Below are 17,809 nucleotides of genomic sequence, written 5' to 3'. Positions count from 1 at the left end.
GAATTTGATTATTTTAACAGAGCTCTACTTCTAATTCAAATTAGAATTTTGCATAATTGCATATGAGATGTTATGGTTATATTTAGGGCAAAAGAATAGAGTGCCAGTCTACTGCAGTTATTATGACAAGTGATTGAGTTAATCTTATGGCTCAGATGGTAGAGCAGTGAGAACACTAACGATGCAAATGTTGTGGGTTTGATCCCCGGGGACCACACATACTGAGAAATATATGAATTCATGTACTGTGTGTCGCTTTGGATAAAAGCATCGGCTAAGAAGCATATATAAATTTACTAAACATAACCTGTGAGCAGTAACAACATTGGGTCTCCAACCAGTCAAGTGTTTACCTGACAAAGACTGACCACTTGGAAGCATGACTGCTGTGTGCTGGTACTTTATTCTTCTTTTGTAATGTTTTGTTTTTGCCAAGCACCAGCATAAAATTATTAATGTGTGCATTCCTTTATGACACCGTATATATTCAGCGCAATTCCCACAGTGAGGTGTGTAATTAATATCAATACGAAATGTACCTAAAGCTGACTTGTGCATGTGCTCTCTTTTAAACCCTGTAAAGAAAAGGTTTTTATAATAATAGAGGACATCTCAAATACTCCTGGTGCGTAGTACCCACCTACCACTCCTTGCTTTTTGCAGCATGAGTCCAAGGGTCATTCTGTCAATATATTGTAAGAAAAAGTTCCTCTCCTGTAGCACTGTGTCCTGATTACTGATCGGGAGCATTGCTTTTCCACTTGAACCAAAGGGAAGACTACCCCCTACTGGCCCACCAGCACCACTTCCAACATTTCCCCATGCAGGCACTGTCCAGGTCCATATCTTTTATATAGTCTGTGGTCCATACCTAATTCACTACATGACTGAAGAAGGCTACATTGTGATATGACCGTTCGCTTCACCCTCAGGTTTTGTGACATCGGTTACGAATTTGCATTTCAAGGACATTGATATAAATACAGAACCCCAGAGAACCTAACAAAAATCCAAAAAGGAACTCAGTTTCCCACAACCCCTTGCTCAGGTATTATCCCACTTGATTCTTGATTGCTGAACCTCAGAATATATTATAAACCTCATCTGATTTTGCTGAATGGTGGTCATGAGACCCATTAAACTCAGTCTCACTCGGTAGATTGAATGTCTTTTGTACGGATTTTTTTCTCCAGAAATAATTCTAACCTGTCGCCTATAAAAGACTACACAATTTTGAGATTTCGGTTTAACTTGATGTCATAGATCAGTACAATCTTCTCCTTATATATCGGTAGTATTACACTTCTTTGTTTCCAGTCAGTTGCAATTACCATTTGGCATAAATATTTTGTTAATGGTTTATAAATAATCTCGTGGGCGATCATTTCCGGCGATCTAAGCACGCCAAAGCAGAATCGAGTTGTGTATGAATTTATTATATACTGGAATCCTTTCACCCTCTTGCCACTGTGGTCCCTCCCCCGATCAACCCATGCGTGTTACGCAGGCGTTCGAAGTGGCGACACCGGGACGCAATAAGGGGTCGGGATTATTTCAGACATGGACACCCATAAGTGAAACGCGGTGAACAGTGCCGTTTTGCCAGCGCTAATGTTGTCTGTTTTGTTTAATTTTCATAGAACATTGAATAACACCGGCGGTATATAAACTGTGCGCTCCACCACAGTAGGTGGCAGTAACGTATCTTTCATTTGAGCCAAGATTCAAATAAATAAATTTCTAGTAGAAGAAGAAAAGCGGCTGAACAGTGCAGGAGCAAACGACAACAAAAACAACGCACACTTGATTGGTGGGGACCTCCACAGAAATTATACATAGTACGTTCTTGGATGTTTCCTTGGAGTGCGCAATCGTCGGACGCGGAAAAGATGACTGTCGCTTACATAAACAGAGCCGAAGAAACTATTCCTCTGGAATTGAATGAAGAATTTTCTGCCACATTACATCTTGGTGAACACCAAGGCCACAGAAACAACTAGCTACATAGCTAGCTTGCTACTGTACACATATGATAGGCTATGTGTGTATCGTAATCGACGCGCAGGAGAATAGTTGCGCGTGAGAGTGTGCTAGCTAGCTATATAGACGGGTACCAGTTTTGACCCAAATAAAAATTTGCTTTTTTGTTTAAAAGCATGGCATGCTGTTTAAATCAAATCCATTTTTGAATTGTTGTCTTGCCAGCTAGGTAACTAGCTAGTGGTCGCGAGTGAAGAAGCAAAACGAGAGCTAGCTAAGGTTAGCTCATTTCTGCTAACTGGCTAGCTGGCTGTTAACAAGTTCGGAATAGCTAGGAAACTAAACCCGAAGTTCACACAGGTCTAAGAAAGACTGTGTAATATTTGGGGGGGAAACCCGAATATCGTTGTCTTTGCCATTTTTTTAAATAGAGAAATTAGTGCTTGGATTGGACTACGACTTCATTCGCCCGGGTGTCGTATTCGTGGAGTTCCAGGTCTTTTTAGCAGAGTGCGGGGACTGATTGACCCACCCACAAGGACTATTCGGGGCCGATGCGGACAATCCAGCCCGGTTCACGGCAACGCGAGGAGCCGCCGCAGCCATGCAGCCGCAACAAATATACGACTTTTCCAGCGACGAAAACAGTCACAAATGGAGAGGCCTCTTCGTACAAGCGCTGCGAAAGGTAAAATAAAACGACATACAATGTCGTGTACAATGAGACTTCAGGGGAAAACTTAAATAACCCATGGCTGTATTAAATTACATTATTTTTAACGTTAGCTAACAGGGTAGATTTGGATATGAAATCCAAGTCATCTTTTTGGTCGGCTAATTGGCAAATGAATCATAGGTATACATGTTACGCTGTTCAGCTTAATATTAAATTTTGAGTGAGCTACCGTTTTTATATTTCGAATGCTGAGTTTGTAGGATGACACGTTTGTGGAGTCTTCGTTCCAAACACGATCTTTTATGTGTTTTTTAATTCACACACACGACCGCCGTCCTAGATAACTTGCACTGATATGAGGCGGACTGGGAATAGCTTTGGGAGGTCGTGTCTACTGTACAGTACACCCGCAAGCAGACACCAGTCATGTATTGTGCTGTATTCTCTTTTTTATAGCGCCTTTCACGATTTTAGTTTGTTATAAATAAATTGCCACAGTCTTGTTGTTTGTCACGTTTCGTTACCTAGTTCCACTGTGTATCGAAATCGGTTGCATTGTAATCAGTAGTTAGTTGGACATGGTTTTAAGAGTAGCATGTATCCCACTGAATCACATCTATTTTTGAGGTAACGATCTTGACAAGTCAGCCTAATATCTCAGTAGTTCCCATTTTCTGGGTTTCGGTAATGTCCATTAAAACATGTATAACTCTTAACAGTTTAAAATGATTCAACTCGCATTTGATGATATTAGACCATTTTTATCAATGTAGACTGACATTCTTATCAACTAAATTAAAAGAACACGGAAATAATAAATTTGTCAAAGTGGAGGGTGGTTTTTTGATTCACCTTTTACAGCCAAAATGACGATGATACATCAACAGATACGACTGGCGTTTTTTTTTTTTACATTGCAATGTGTTTACTACGTAAATAATTGTCTGCATCAGCTACTGTGTCCTGACAGCAACGGTCTTTTCCATGTGTGCGGACCCAGTACGACTGGAGATGAGATTAGATTCGATTTTATTGTCCTCAAGTGCGTAGGTTCAATGGTGGCAGACACCACTGAAGAGTTTTAGTACAGTAAACGTTGCGTCGTTTATGGCGATGGGCATCATAAAACTGTACTGTAACTCGCTGCCTGGACGCGTTGACTAGAGATTTATTTCAAAATGACAGTCTAACGGATGTTGCAAATCGCAAACTATAATTATTGGCTTTACGGCAGATACCAATATTTAGATCGTGCATGTCTGGGGTAGGCAGTAATGTTGTCTGATGCACAGTAAAAAAAAAAAAAAAAAAAAAAAAAAATTTATGTCGGTCAGATGCAAACAGCGTGGTAATATGTACATGGAGACAGGAGTCACACTACGTTATTGTAGCGGGAACAGAGTTTCACTGAGAGGGGAGCTTGAATTTCAAACCAAACAAAAGGAATGGTCTTCTGAACTTGAATATTATCTTGTGACTCGTCAGTTCATCATAATTTAAAGGAAATTCGTAATTTAACAGCTTGCCTCATTGCAATTGAACCATAAAACATAGCCATGAATCTGTAAGCAGTCACCAGATGCTGGTTTTGGATAGGTTGTGTTTTCAGAAACTGTCGGATTGCACCGCATGTCAGATTGAGTGTTCAAGAACCGGAAGTGCTCTTCTTTCGAGAAGAAGAGCAAGAATACACCACGGACATCTCAAGGTTTAGGATGCGATGTTATGGGGCTGGGGCTTTGACAGGTGTACGTTTTAAGGTCTTAGGACGTACTCCTCGCACTGTGTTGGTGACGATAACGTGAGTCATTTTGCCAGACTGTGATGTTCAGTCATGAAGTCGAGGACCACGTAGATTAGGGGAGTTGTGATTTATTATTCTGCATAAATGATGCTGGAGCTTTTAAACAGCCCACAGTGCGAGAAATGGAGAAATGCTTTTTGCACAGATATCTTCTGGCGTTTATTGAGGAAGTTGGAAAGAAGTTTGATTGCTATATCGTACTGTGTGCATTTACTGATAGTACAGCATACTGTATTTATGTAACCCAGAGTGGCTCAGCTACAGTTTTCCCGGGGAATAACAGGTGAGATGGGTGGGATTATGGGTTCTTAAGGTTATGATCCCTGCACTTATTAACATCCTCGGTCAGACCGTCGCAAAGAGCATTCCATTTCAACCCCCCCGCCCCCCCGCCGCAAGTGACACACCTACTTAATTTGAGAGAGACTTCTTTTACTGCCAAAATCTTTCAGAGGCTTTGAGCTGTCTGTCTGTCTGTCTGTCTGTCTCTCTCTCACGCTCTCTCTCTGTCTCTTTCTTTCTGTCTCTTTCTCTTTCTCTTTCTCTGCGCCTGTGGTTTTAAAATGCATGTTATTTCGCCACAGTTCCTGTTGGCAGTCTGTCTTCAAACGGTTTTTAAATCTGAGGGGATATTGCCATGACTGGAGTCAGATTAAGCAGCAGCCTTTTTGTTGTCCTTTTACGACAGCATAAAGCTCACTGTCAAATACCTCAAACATTGCTAGACAAGTGCAGGGCTTGGAAGTTCATCAGGTTCAAGTCTCAAACTTTTTAATATTTTTATTTTTTTGTATTCTCAACCGGAAGATACAGCTTTTATTTTGCCTCTCTCTCATTGCTGTTCAAGTCAGGGTCTCTTAGTGGACGATCTGATCCGGAGCGACTTAAAAAAAGCAGAGAACATCAGTGCTGTTCTCAGGATTCCAAAAGTGAGATGTCTCCAAGAGGGCATAGAAAGCCCATTGATCATCGATAAGTGTAAAGTTAACCAAACAAACCAAGGGTAGCTAAAGAAGGACAGGGTTGCCCATCAGCCCGTCGGTAGCCAGTGGAGGGAGGTGAGGAGGGGACTGACATGGCTGAGCCGGGGGAGGCTGTAGATCAGAGGAGCAGCAGCGTTCCGGAGGAGCTGCAGAGGTCTATGGCAGGGGCAGGGAGACCTGCATGAAGAGAGTTACAGTAGTCCAGGTGGGAGAAGACCAGCGCCTGGCCTACGGGCTGGTTTGAATAGGTGGTGAGGAAGGGGCAGATTCTCCTAATGTTGTAAAGAAAGAATCTGCATCGCCGTGATGTTCACAGAGAGGGTGGGACGGTTTCTTATCGAGTACCGCTCTGAGATTCCTAGCCGGCGAAGAGGTCAAACATGGTGGTGTCATGACCATCCAGGGTGACAGAAAGGTCAGCGGAGGGGGAAGGGGGGACTTGGTCGGGAAACGTAGCATCTCGGTTTTAGCCGAGTTGAGCTCCAGGCCACGGTTTGGCCTCCAGCTGGGTTGCCTGCCCTCGGTCCTCCCCCTTAATTGAACAGGAAGCGGCAGCTGTCTTGACTGAGAAATTATGCCGGGTTTCCCCCCTTTTTCTCAATAAAAAGAAAAGGGCAAACTTGATTTTCTCCCGGCCTAATTCAGGCCTTGTGGGTGGGCGGGGGGGGAGGGAGGGAAGCTCTTGGGGGGGCGTGCAGTTCAAGGCAGACGATGCGGCTTCTCTCCCGCCCGTGGAGTCGCACCCGGGTGTCAAGGTCGGGGCCGGGCCGGGCGCTTTTCACACGTGGATAGCCGAGGGTTAGCTGCACTCTCAAGATTCTTAGAAAAAAGAAAAAAAGATTATCATCAGTATTATTTAGAGATGTTTGTCAGTCGCACTGTTGGGTTGCCATGGTGTCTTGGCACAGTCGCAGTAGTGGGACAGTCGCAGGTTGGCTGTCAGCAGCGTTACAGGGCCCCCCCCCCCCTTCTCTCCCCTTGAACCTGTGACCTGCGAGAGCTCGCAGACCAGCTGAGTAAACACTGGGTCCACTGTAGTCTGTAGCCACTTTCATTTTTTATTTATTCGTCCAAGTTTATTTTTAGGAAGGCGGTAGCTCCTCTGTTACAGTGGTTTGTAGTTTTTTTTTTTTTTTTGGATTGCTTAATAATATTATCGTAACCTGCATTTGTCTACAGTTATACAACCATAGTTTTTTTTTTTCTGGAGGAGAAAATATGCAGTCAGTAGGGTTCTAACGTACATCTAGAGTTCATCTTAAGTTATTTGCATGCTGCTTTCAATGAACTTGTCACATTCTCTTTTTAAAATGTCCTCCACACGGTATGCGGGCTAAAATGGCAATTTTGGTTACTAGCAACAAAAGGCTCCTTACGTGCGTCGAAATGGATTTAAGTGGCTCTTGGCTGCGGTCTTTGGGGGGGCTGCTGTGTGTACTAAAGTGCACACCTTGCGACGTCGTCGGCTCACTTGCTTTATTCACCGTTCTGGAGTTTTCCTCTTTGTGCAAGTCAGAAGTGAACCTGGGCAAGTGGCGTGATGTCGTTTGCCCTCGGCCAATGGAATTGGCCCGTGCGACCAGTTGTTGCGCTTGTTTGTGTGTTGACGAGCCGTGTTCTCGGCTTCGGGGCATGGTGATGCAGGTGTGTGTGTCACAACAGGGACTCGCTCCCCCCCCCCCCCCCCCCCCCCCCCCATTCTGTCATCTTACCGCTCTGCTTCTGTCCACACGGTGTGTGTGTAACCACTACTGCATGACATCACACACAGGGCGGTGTGGCGATGTCACATCTGGACCCGTTCTGTGGCTGCAGTGTGTTAATGGATTAAATGACACAATTTTCTGTTTGATCAAAGCACAGCCTTTTGTGTCAGTGTCTGGTTACTGTTCCTTGCTTTTATGATGATACATTATCATGTTGATGTTTTGGGAATGAATGAATTGATAGTTAAGCCCTTGTCAAAATTATGCTTGTCTACTCTTCCACGTATCGCAGGTAAACGCTGCACTTCTTGGCCTGGTTTAAGGACCCATTTTCAGTCCTCCAAGGCTGATTTTCAGTTGGGGATGGGGGGTGTGATTAGGTCATGCTGGTCTACATGTTGATTGTTTTGAAGTGAGAAATTTAAGGAGCTCCATAGCTGGTATATGAATCACACCATCTCCAGTTTGCTGTTGGTGCCCTTTTGAGAAGTCCTGTTTTTACCGGTAGCCCCCCCCCCCATGCCCCCCCACGCAGGGAACAGGACGGCGAGAGGATTGTTATCAGAGCGGGACGGGCACACCCATCCCTGATTCACTCACAGGTGGTACGCGAGGAGGATCAGTGTTTCAGGGGCGTGTCCCGCAGAACCCCCCTCAGCTGAGAGTCTCCTGTGCTCTGGTCTCTTGTGCTGTTCTGAGGCATGGGTACGGCATCCCGGGCCATGTGCCCAAGTGCATCATTCATCACCTGCCCGTGCGCTCACAGTCACACCGCGGGATATGGGTATCGCTTAGATTCAGCTGATACCCAAGCAGAAACGATACCGCACCGGTGCCTGAACCGATACCTTCTTTGAAACAGAGCAGACGACGTCATTAAAGAATGTATTTTTTAATGGCAATAAAGTGTTATTTGTTTAATTTAGATGTATTTGTTTCTTTATACTTTATGCTTATAATTTATACCCCATTTTGCTTTTTAACATTAGCTAGCTTGCTAATGGTGTCCCTGACTGAGTGGGCAGAGCGACTGTAACGTTAGCCAGTGAAGGCGTGTGGAACTGAATCGAGGCACCGAAACCTGCGATTGGGTCCTGTAGGTACCGGTCGCATGGGAACTGGTTCCGCAGCGGTACCCGGTATCGGTCCCCGGCTGTTTCGCCACCCAGCATTACCAGGGGTTTTCCTGTCTGGGTACTGAGCTAGCTGGAGCATCCTTGCATGCAGATGGTATTAGATTGTTTTGTTTTTCAGGAATGTGTTCTTATATCATTGGCAGCTCTGTTCCACACAATTACACGATATTAATTTACATACAGGCATCGCCTTACACACGAGAGACAACCATCGCCTTACAAACTTAACTGAAGTAGATGATTCAAATTCCTCACTAGCCCAAAGCTCGTCGTTGCCCTTTGCCTACTTAGCAGCACGGTTTGTCTTATCCAGTGGAAATGCGTCTGATTTCACATCAGGTTAAATGGGGTCGTGTGGTCAGAGAGCCTGTAAACGGGTGACCCCAACCGCCCCAACGAAGCCCACACCTTTTCTCTGCCTGGGTTTGTGGGTGTTCCGCACGTTTGCTGTTATTTGTGGCCCTGCACACTGTCCTGGTGTGACCTTGCCGAGTTTTATTGTCTCTGCCGACAGACAGAACGTGTGAACGGCTAAGGTGGACGGAGGGGCCCTGGCGCTAGGCTTCACGTAGCTAGCGCATTTTTTATTTATAAATAAACACGCTTAATGGCGGCCACCTTAAAGTAAATTAACAAAAAGGCTAGTGATCTTTTTTTAGAAACAGGGAGAGGCGAAGCGGGGGAAGACTTAGGCACGGGTCTCTAGTTTCTGTGGGGTCAGTATGTTGGGTATTGAGGTTTTTGGGGAAGGCCACGTCGGTCGCTTGCATGATGCGGTTGCCACGGCTCCCTCACTGTCATGCCTTATTTAGGAGTAAATGTGTCGCATGTCGCATGGTCTGTATGAAGTCAGACAAGGCAGCCTCTTGCATGGGCTAAGATCAGGCACAACCCCCCCCCATAAATCTCCATTCTTACCTATTGGCTTTCTCTATGATCATCTTATCTATACTGTTTATGGTAATCGATCTTTTTTTATTGAAACATCAATGTCCCTCTTTAAAAGAAAGACTTTCTGCCAAGGTACAAACTGAATTTAAAAGAAGCTAATTATTCAAATCATTAAATCTTTCAGGACAAGAAACAAAGCTTTATTTTCGAAGTGAATTACCCTACAGGTCATGGGAGTATAGGTGATTTTTCACAGCTATTTAAAAAAAATATAAAAATGTAAAAAAAAACAGGTGAGAGGACGAGTGCGATGATTTTTGTTTTTGTGTGTTACTCGGTAACACTGGGAAAGACGTACATTGTGTTGTCAGATGGGGCTGTTTTCCTGACTAAGTGTGAATCACGGCTTTTACTGCTGTCTGGAGGGGGTTTTCTGTTGGACCAGCGCTGGCACGAGTCCCTCTGTCGTTCACCTGCGCTGCTGCGCACCTCGCTCACTAGAGAGACAGAGAGAGTGAGACCCCCCCCTCTCTAACTCCCTCCTCATCGCCACATCACACTTCCCTCTCCCTGTTTATTTATGTCCTGAGCCATGTAACAACCTGTCCGCAAGAGGGACGCCAACCGCTCAACGAAACCGCGCACTGATTAGATAATATTTGGCACATGCCGAAATGCTCGACCTTAAAAGGCATATTGTAAAAAAATTTTAAGAGTTAATAAAATTAATAAAACCCTTTGGCTAAGGAAACGGGAGACCTGAGTCACTGAGCGCGAGCAGACCCGTTCAGCGAAACTGGAGAGCACCTGTGGAGTTTCCCCTGACCGAGCTGCGTAGCGCGAGCAGGTATTCCAGATCGCCCCCGTCTACGCGGCAGAGGGATATTCGCGCGCTCTCTGACATTCTACGTGTCGGAGGAGGCGGGAATGCGTCTCCCGTCTATTTCTGACTCGCCGGCTCGTGGACGGCGGCTTTGAACCGCGGCGGGAGACACCGATGCGCTGCCGTTAATAATAACTGAGCATTCCTCCGCGCTGCTGTTTCACCGTGGAAACCGTTAATGGGTTTTAATTTCATCCCCTGGAAGCCGGCGAGCTTACTGGGTCACAGTCGCTTCTCCCATTTGTTGGACACGCGTCAGATCGGCGAGCCAAAAAAAAAGCGGACGACGTTCTGTCGGCAACGGAATTGGCAGCAGTCAGCTTAGCTGCATATTTTTAGGCCACATGTCCAGCTCACTAATGCTGAACCTTTTCCACTGGAGTTCTTGGTTAATTTGCTTGTAAACACACTATTCACATGTTAATTGTATCATATTTGATAAATCTTATTTGATAGTGGGCTATTTTATATGACTGTAATAGTATTTCGTAGTATTTAATTTTGTGATTTTTTGCGTCTCAGGTCCGCGTGTGGGCTGTGATTGTGTCTCAGGTCTGTGAATGTGCTGTGATTGTGTCTCAGGTCTGTGTGTGTGTTCTGATTGGATCTCAGGTCCGTGTGTGGGCTGTGATTGGGTCTCAGGTTTGTGTGTGTGATATGATTGGGTCTCAGATCTCAGGTCTTGGAATCTGTCAGGTGCCTCTGCTTGCGCTCATGTAATGGGCAGTGTTTACAGAAACCACCCATACGGCGGCTTGTGTGAGCTGACTTTATTCCATAGCAGCTCCCTGTGGGATGAAACACACACAAACTCATGCACACACACACACAGACACACACACACACACACACACACACACACACAGGTTCAGTGGCCATATTTATCTTTTTTTTATGCCTTCTCTGCGGTGGATGACTCAGGATGTGCTCAGTAGTCATGCACTTCCCCGTCCCTCCTTCCTGTGCACCTGCCAGAGATCGTCCTCCGAGGGCTGCGCTTGCCCCACCGGCCTCCGCGAAACCCAGGGTGACCCTTTCCTCCTCCAAATAGAACGCCACTGCTGGGGTCGGCGGGTCAGATCAGGGTCAGGGGTCAGGGGTCAGGACCATCAGGCCAGTCGTTTTCAGTAACGGCCTAGCTGCATGTGAACTTGTCACTGTCGCTATGAAGTCATATTTCATACAATTGGTGTGTGTGTGTGTGTGTGGGTGTCTTTGTGTGTGTGTGTGTGTGTGTGTGTGTGTGTGTGTGTTTTTCCCTGTATACTCTCCCCTGTGATTGTCCTGGCCCTAATGGCTCGGTGATGTAATCCTCTGAAACACAGCGAGTGACACATCCTAGAGGCTGCCCCCTCCCATCCCCTCCCACCCCCATGCAGCCACATATTACCTGTAACCAGAGCCTTTGTGCCCCCCCCCCCACCCCCCCGTCCTGGGAACATGATCAGCTGCATTGAGATACATGATCTAATGCTCCTCTCCAGTCCTGACCCCCAAATTTTATACCAGAGCCGCTGCAGCCAGCTCTAGGTGACCAGACAGTAGGTCAGCTGGGAAAATCCTACCCAGTCTGCTGTACACTTTGGCTGGGGGAGGAGATGTAGCCTGGGACTGTTCCCCCCTCCCACACACATCCCCCCCCCCATACCTCCCCCCTCTCAATACTACATGTAGAATGTTGCTCAGCAGTCAGCAAACGGCCGTTAATGGCAGAGCCAATCAGAAGGCCGGTGGCGGCTGCTGGACCGTTTTGAGCTTCAGCGCGAGGTAAACATCGTGGCAGCGACTGCACTGGAACGAGTTTTGGCGTTCACTCTCAACATGTCGTGGGAAGAAGCGGTCCGCTGTTTCACAAAAAATAATAAAATAAAAAATGCGCCGAGCCAGCCCCTTCTCTCGGGACAGATAGAGACATGTTCTAATCTGAACACAAGCACGCGGCCGGGGCAGCGCTCATAAATCACATGCTTACTGCCATCTCCAGTGGATGTTGACTGGGTAGGTAAAACTGCACACGCTCGCCCCATGTACAGTCAGTGGCAGCGTGTGATGGGGGTGGGGGGGGGTGGCGGGGCTGTTCCGATCTGGTGGTTCGGAGTTCTGACTGATCCAGATCGGGGCCCGTTTGACTGGGCCCGACGGCACCGGTTACTGCCCGGTGCGGGTGTTCCACAGAGCCCTGCCCTGCTGTGGACCTCCAGCAGCAGCTGGTCTGACTGTAGGAAGTGAGAGGATGAAGTCAGGGAGCATTCGTTCTGTCACTGCGGCAGGTGATCTGTGTGCGCTCTCAGTTTCTAGCAAACAGGAGGTTTATTTGTTAGTAACAGTAATGCTTTCGTATCCCGCCGTGTGCCAAGCTAATAAATCTCAAATGTCAAACATTCTCTTCAAACCAAAAAGTACCTAGAACTACTCGCACAAGTGAACTGTGGGAGAGAGGGGTGAAAGATTGAGTGTTGGGTTGGGAGTGTTGAGTAGCTGTTCCTGTCGGAAACCCTGGGTCTTAGACGGGCGACTCGCACAGCGTACCCCGCACCGCGTAGCCTGTACCCCCTGCCTTGCATACCCTGCACCGCACAGGTACCCAGCACAGCGTACCCCGCGCCACCTGTGCCAGCTGGCTGATGGAGCGGAGCAGCTCTGGCTGAGGTCTGCCAGTCGATCCCAGGGTCCTCTGCAGCCCGGCCCAGCGCTGGGACTCGGGCTAGAGTTCCACATCAATACCGCTCGGCTTCTACAGCCTGCCCTCTCAGGGGACGGAGCTACGCTGAGAGGGGGGGGGGGAGATAGAGGGAGAGGGAGGAGGAAGAAGAGAGAGCATGCACTGGAAATCCCTCTGTGCCTGATCTTGTTCCTTAATGGAGGGAAACTCTACACCCAGAGGGGTAGGAGGGTAACATGCCAGCAGGGTCTGCAGCTCCTCTCTCTCTCTCTCTCTCTGTCTCTCTCACTCTCTCCCTCTCCTCCCATCTATATTTATATAGAGCACTGTCCCTCATTCCTTCTCTCACTCTCTCTCTCCCTCTCCCCCCAGGCATACTCTACCATATTTATGCCTGCTTCTGTTTACTCTTCTGCCATCTTCATCCCTCTCTCTTTTCCCCTCCTTATGTGCCTCCTCTTCACTATCTGTCTTTCATCTGACTCTGTACATCCTCCCTCCCGCTCTCCTCGCTCTCTCCATTTGTAGCTGTTGTGGCGCCAGACATCCTTGTCCTGCCTGCTACCTCCAGCCAAACCCCCCCCCCCCCATCCTCCACCAACCCCCCACCCCTCTGCTCTGCTGTTTTCTGTCTGGCAGAAAGCTAATAGCGTTTCAGCAGTAGATCACCACCTCTGTCTAATCCAGCCCCCCCCCAGCAGGGAGAAATTACACCCATGTGTGTGCTGGAGTTCCCCAAGCCCAATAGGACAGAGTACAGAGCACGGAAAATGATGGAGGGTCTGATTTCCTCTGCTTGCTTCCAGTAGAAAATCTGCTGTAGATGCTTATCTGATATCTCCAGAATTTCTTAGGAATATTAAAATTTATTTAAAGACCACTTCAAAGGCAGAACTGAAAAATGCTGGGCAGTAGTCTTTTGTGCATGCTTTTTTTTGTGTGCATGTTTTAGTTGTCACAGTGACTCAGTTGGGTGGATTTAAAAGTGCAAGTTGGTTTTTTTTTGTTGGTTTTTTTCCATTGTAACGAATAGGTTTGGCTTTGTCAGTGACCTGCATAAAGTACCGGTCCTCACTGCAGATGTCAGATCTTCACCGAATCCATCGAATGCAGGCCATTCCCTTGTGGCTGGGTGCATGCGTGTCTCAGCAGATGCATGTGACCTGGTAGAGGGGTCAGAGACCGCCAGCCCCTTATCACTTCAGGTGTCAGATTTATACTGTGCTGTATGTGTCCGGTCACTGTGCTTAACGTCTGTAGCACAGATATGGCTTCAGTATCCCCAAGAGTTCGACTCTGCCTCAAACCAATGTCATGGGATTGGTGGACAGAGACCCAATCAGCTGCAGAATTTTACTCGGAGAGAGAGAGAGAAAGGGGAAGTAATTGGCTGTTTAATAGCTGACCTAGATTCAGAAAGCCACATTTGTGTGCGGTGGTGGAGCACGTGCAGCCCAGGTTATTTCTGCAAATGTTGTATTTTTTTATTTAAAAAAAAAAAAAAATTTTAACCCTTGTGCTCAGCTGAGCTGACCGTGTACAGCAGCCTCACGCGTGCCTTTGAAACTGCTGACCTCTCATTGGCTGCGTGAGAAGGGTCACTGTTTTGGCCCCGCCCCTATGGTCAGAGTGTTCAGCGCTGGTTTAAATAAAGACTAAAACCAACAGTCATGTCGTAGACATCGTCAATAGCCCCTTTTTGACTTCATATAAAATGCAGCGCAGGAGTCTCACCATCTTGAGATTTTAAAAGGCTGATTTGAGGTTGTGGTCGCACTGTGATGATGTCATTCGGATCAGCGCCCATCATTGGTGATTCGGCTCTCACTCAGTCACATAGTGGTAACAAAATGCAGTTAAATTGGTTGTCATATTTATACAGTATGTACAATATGTCATTGGTTTTTAAAATTAGCAATATGTGAATGTCAGTCCCCGTTTTCATGTTATCTTGATAGAATTGCGGTCCAGTAGTGATGTCTCTTTCTCTGCTCCTGCTACCGAAGTAGCATCCGCCATGCCGGCAGCAGCGTTTTAGTGTGAATAAACACCACGTTTTTCTGTGTCCTTCTGGTAAAACAGCTGCTCTCTCCTGAAGGAAATCATTTTAAATCTTGCCAGGAAACCTCAAGTAAAAAAAAAAGTAAAAAAATAACCGGAAAAATGTGAATTGCTGCAAAAACAAACAGAGTTATTTGCGGGAGAAGTTGAAAACTTTTGATGGTGTCTGACCAGTCGTTTGAGGAGAGTTAACGCGGCCCATTTATTTTTGTGCCCGGACCGCCAGAATGCCAACGAGCGGGTCAGCCGACCTCTGACCTTTGGTCGGGCATTCCGCCGGCGGGGGGCGATGTATTGTCCCGGGGGGGTTTGGGGGGGGCGGGGGGCGAGCGAGCGTTGGCATGGCGCAGGGGTAATTCCAGTGCAGCCGTGCGAACAGCCCGGCTTTGTGTGACACGCGGTCTCTCCCGGCGTCGCTGCCTGTTGCTCCAGCGTGGCCAGCCTCACAATAGCATCTCAACGGACCGCATTCCAGCCCCGCAGAGCACCAGACCTGGGAGCGCCAACCCCTTTCACTTTCCCCCGAAAATCACACCCCCCTTCCTCCACCCCCCCCCCCCCACCTCTCTGCTCCTCTCGCAGTAACCCTCCCTGTGCCCTCACTGTGTGGGGCAGACAGGGGCTGTTCAAAATAGCCTCTGGAAATGCAATATTAAGTGTTATCCTTGGAATAGTTTGTGTTATATTTTTAAACAACGGCACTAAGCTCTGGGGGGTGGGGGGGGGGGGTGCTGTTTGTGTGTCTGTCGTTAGGCTATGATGTCATGTCTGTGTTTTTTTTTTTTTCCCTCAACGCAGTTGGTGTTTCACAGAGACACCCATCACCTCAGTTCATTTGGAATGTGTTGAATTGGCTTTGTTCGCTGTCAGGCTGTACCGAGCCTCTCCGGCTACAGGAGACGGTCCATTAGTCTGAGGAAGACTGTGTCTATTAGTCTTGGGAAGACTGTCTCTCTGAGTCTGGGGGAGACTGTCTCTAAGTCTGGGGCGGACTGTCTCTCCCTGAGTCTGGGGTGGACTGTTTCTCTCTAAGTCTGGAGAAGACTGTCTCTCTCTGAGTCTGGGGCAGACTGTCTCTCTAAGTCTGGGGGAGACTGTCTCTTTAATTCTGGGGCTGACTGTCTCTAGATCTGGGGAAGACTGTCTCTCTAGTTCTGGGGCAGTCTGTCTTTTTAATTCTGAGGCAGACTGTCTCCAATTCTGAGGAAGGCTGTCTCTAAGTCTGGGGCGGACTGTCTCTCCCTGAGTCTGGGGCAGACTCTCTCTGAGTCGGGGGTTGTCTGTGTTTCTAAGTCTGGGGCAGACTGTCTTCACATGCTGGGGTGAACTGTCTCTTTGCTGTCTCTGGCCTCTGTGATAATATCATGCATGTACTGTATGTAGGGGTAGGCTATTATGAATATAGGGAGGACTGTGTATGTGTGTATCTAGCAGATATACCTTGTGTTAATGGCAGATTAAATCAATTTGAATTCTAATCTTAATCTAAACATGCAGACTGTCTCTCTGAGACTGGGGAAGGCTGTCTCTAAGGCCGTGGGAGACTGTGTCTGAGAGTACCAATATGCAGAGAAGCACAGATTTGTAGAGGATTTTATCGGGCTAAATTGGTCATAATGCTCACATTTAAAAGATGCATTGGCTGGCTCTGTAACTCAATAAACCTCACTGAAAATGTTTCTTTGGATTTACCACACAGTTAGGCGCAGTGTGCACTTGGTGGTATAACTGTTAAGTACATTTTAAAATGCTTATGTACAATTTGTACACAACAATAAGTGCATTTTGAGTTCCAGTGAATAAGTGGAAATGAAAACTCTTTGACTGCCTTCCAAAATGGCCCCAGCTGACCTGTAAGATAGAGCCCTAGGGGCAAGGAATCATTGCTTAAATTCTTTCTGGAGTGTGACCCTCTGAGATGTGGTGTGCAGCATCAGAATAGCTATGAGATTGTACTTCATGTTACAGTTATGAGACTGCGCTTCATGTTTGTTCTTCATGTTATAGCTATGAGATTGTACTTCATTACGGTTATGAGACTGTATGTCACGTTACATTTGTGAGACTGTGCTTCATGTTTGAGTTATGAGACTATGCTTAATGTTAGTTATGAGACTGCTTCATGTTAGAGTTATGAGACTGTGCTTCATGTTCGAGTTATGAGACTATGCTTAATGTTAGTTATGAGACTGCTTCATGTTATAGTTATGAGATTGTGCTTCATGTTAGAGTTATGAGACTGTGCTTAATGTTAGTTATGAGACTGCTCCATGTTAGAGTTATGAGACTGTGCTTAATGTTAGTTATGAGAATCTACTTCATGTTACAGTTATAAGACTGCTTAATGTTAGTTATGAGAATGTACTTCATGTTACAGTTATGAGACTGTGCTTCATGTTAGTTATGAGAATGTACTTTATGTTACAGTTATGAGACTGTGCTTCATGTTAGTTATGAGACTGTGCTTAATTTTAGAGTTATGAGACTGTGCTTAATGTTAGTTATGAGAGTATACTTCATGTTAGAGTTATGAGACTGCAAAAACAGTCCCTTTCCCCTCATGGTGCTTATCTGAAGCTCACAGCGTGGTTCAGTGCAGGGCGTGTGTCCAGGCGTGTTGCGCCCGTGTGACTGGCGCGGCCGCAGCGGCGCAGGACTGCAGCGCGGCGCGGGACTGTGGGTAACGCTGCTGCTCGGCGTGTCTCCTCAGGTGCAGCTCCAGGTCCACCCGAACCTCTCGGCCAAGGAGGACGCTCTGCAGCACATCGAGGAGCTGATCCTGCAGCTCCTCAACATGCTGTGCGTGGCACAGCCGCGCACCGTGCAGGACGTGGAGGTAACACTCCTCCTCCCTCTCTTCCCCCGCTTCCTCGCCCTTTCCTGTGTTTTCTCTTTCATTTCCAGTCATTTTTATTTTATCTCCTGTTTTGGCCCATTTTTGTTCTCCACATGTCACAATGGTGCTAGTGTTTTCCCACAGGAACCCTCAGAAGCCTGTAAAGATGTGTGATGCTATGTACTGCCATG

At 46.9% G+C, this 17,809-nt stretch overlaps 1 protein-coding gene across 2 annotated transcripts in view; it reads left to right on the top strand.

Annotated features, from left to right (window-relative positions):
• The first annotated feature begins 1,547 nt into the window (after positions 1-1,547).
• The window catches only part of sos2 (son of sevenless homolog 2 (Drosophila)), a 43,570-nt gene continuing 27,308 nt past the window's right edge, over positions 1,548-17,809 (top strand). Inside the window, exons 1-2 of one of the 2 annotated variants that reach the window (XM_035415804.1) lie at positions 1,548-2,668; positions 17,493-17,618. In XM_035415804.1, the coding sequence (XP_035271695.1) occupies positions 2,585-2,668; positions 17,493-17,618 (210 nt within the window). In that variant the 5' untranslated portion in view covers positions 1,548-2,584. The remainder of the gene's footprint in view (positions 2,669-17,492; positions 17,619-17,809) is intronic. The other variant, XR_004765009.1, reaches the window with a different exon arrangement.

Source organism: Anguilla anguilla, chromosome 1 (assembly GCF_013347855.1).
Source record: "Anguilla anguilla isolate fAngAng1 chromosome 1, fAngAng1.pri, whole genome shotgun sequence".
Lineage (NCBI taxonomy): Eukaryota > Metazoa > Chordata > Actinopteri > Anguilliformes > Anguillidae > Anguilla > Anguilla anguilla.
Note: the sequence above shows the minus strand (reverse complement) of the source record. Positions and strands in the feature narration are given on the sequence as shown.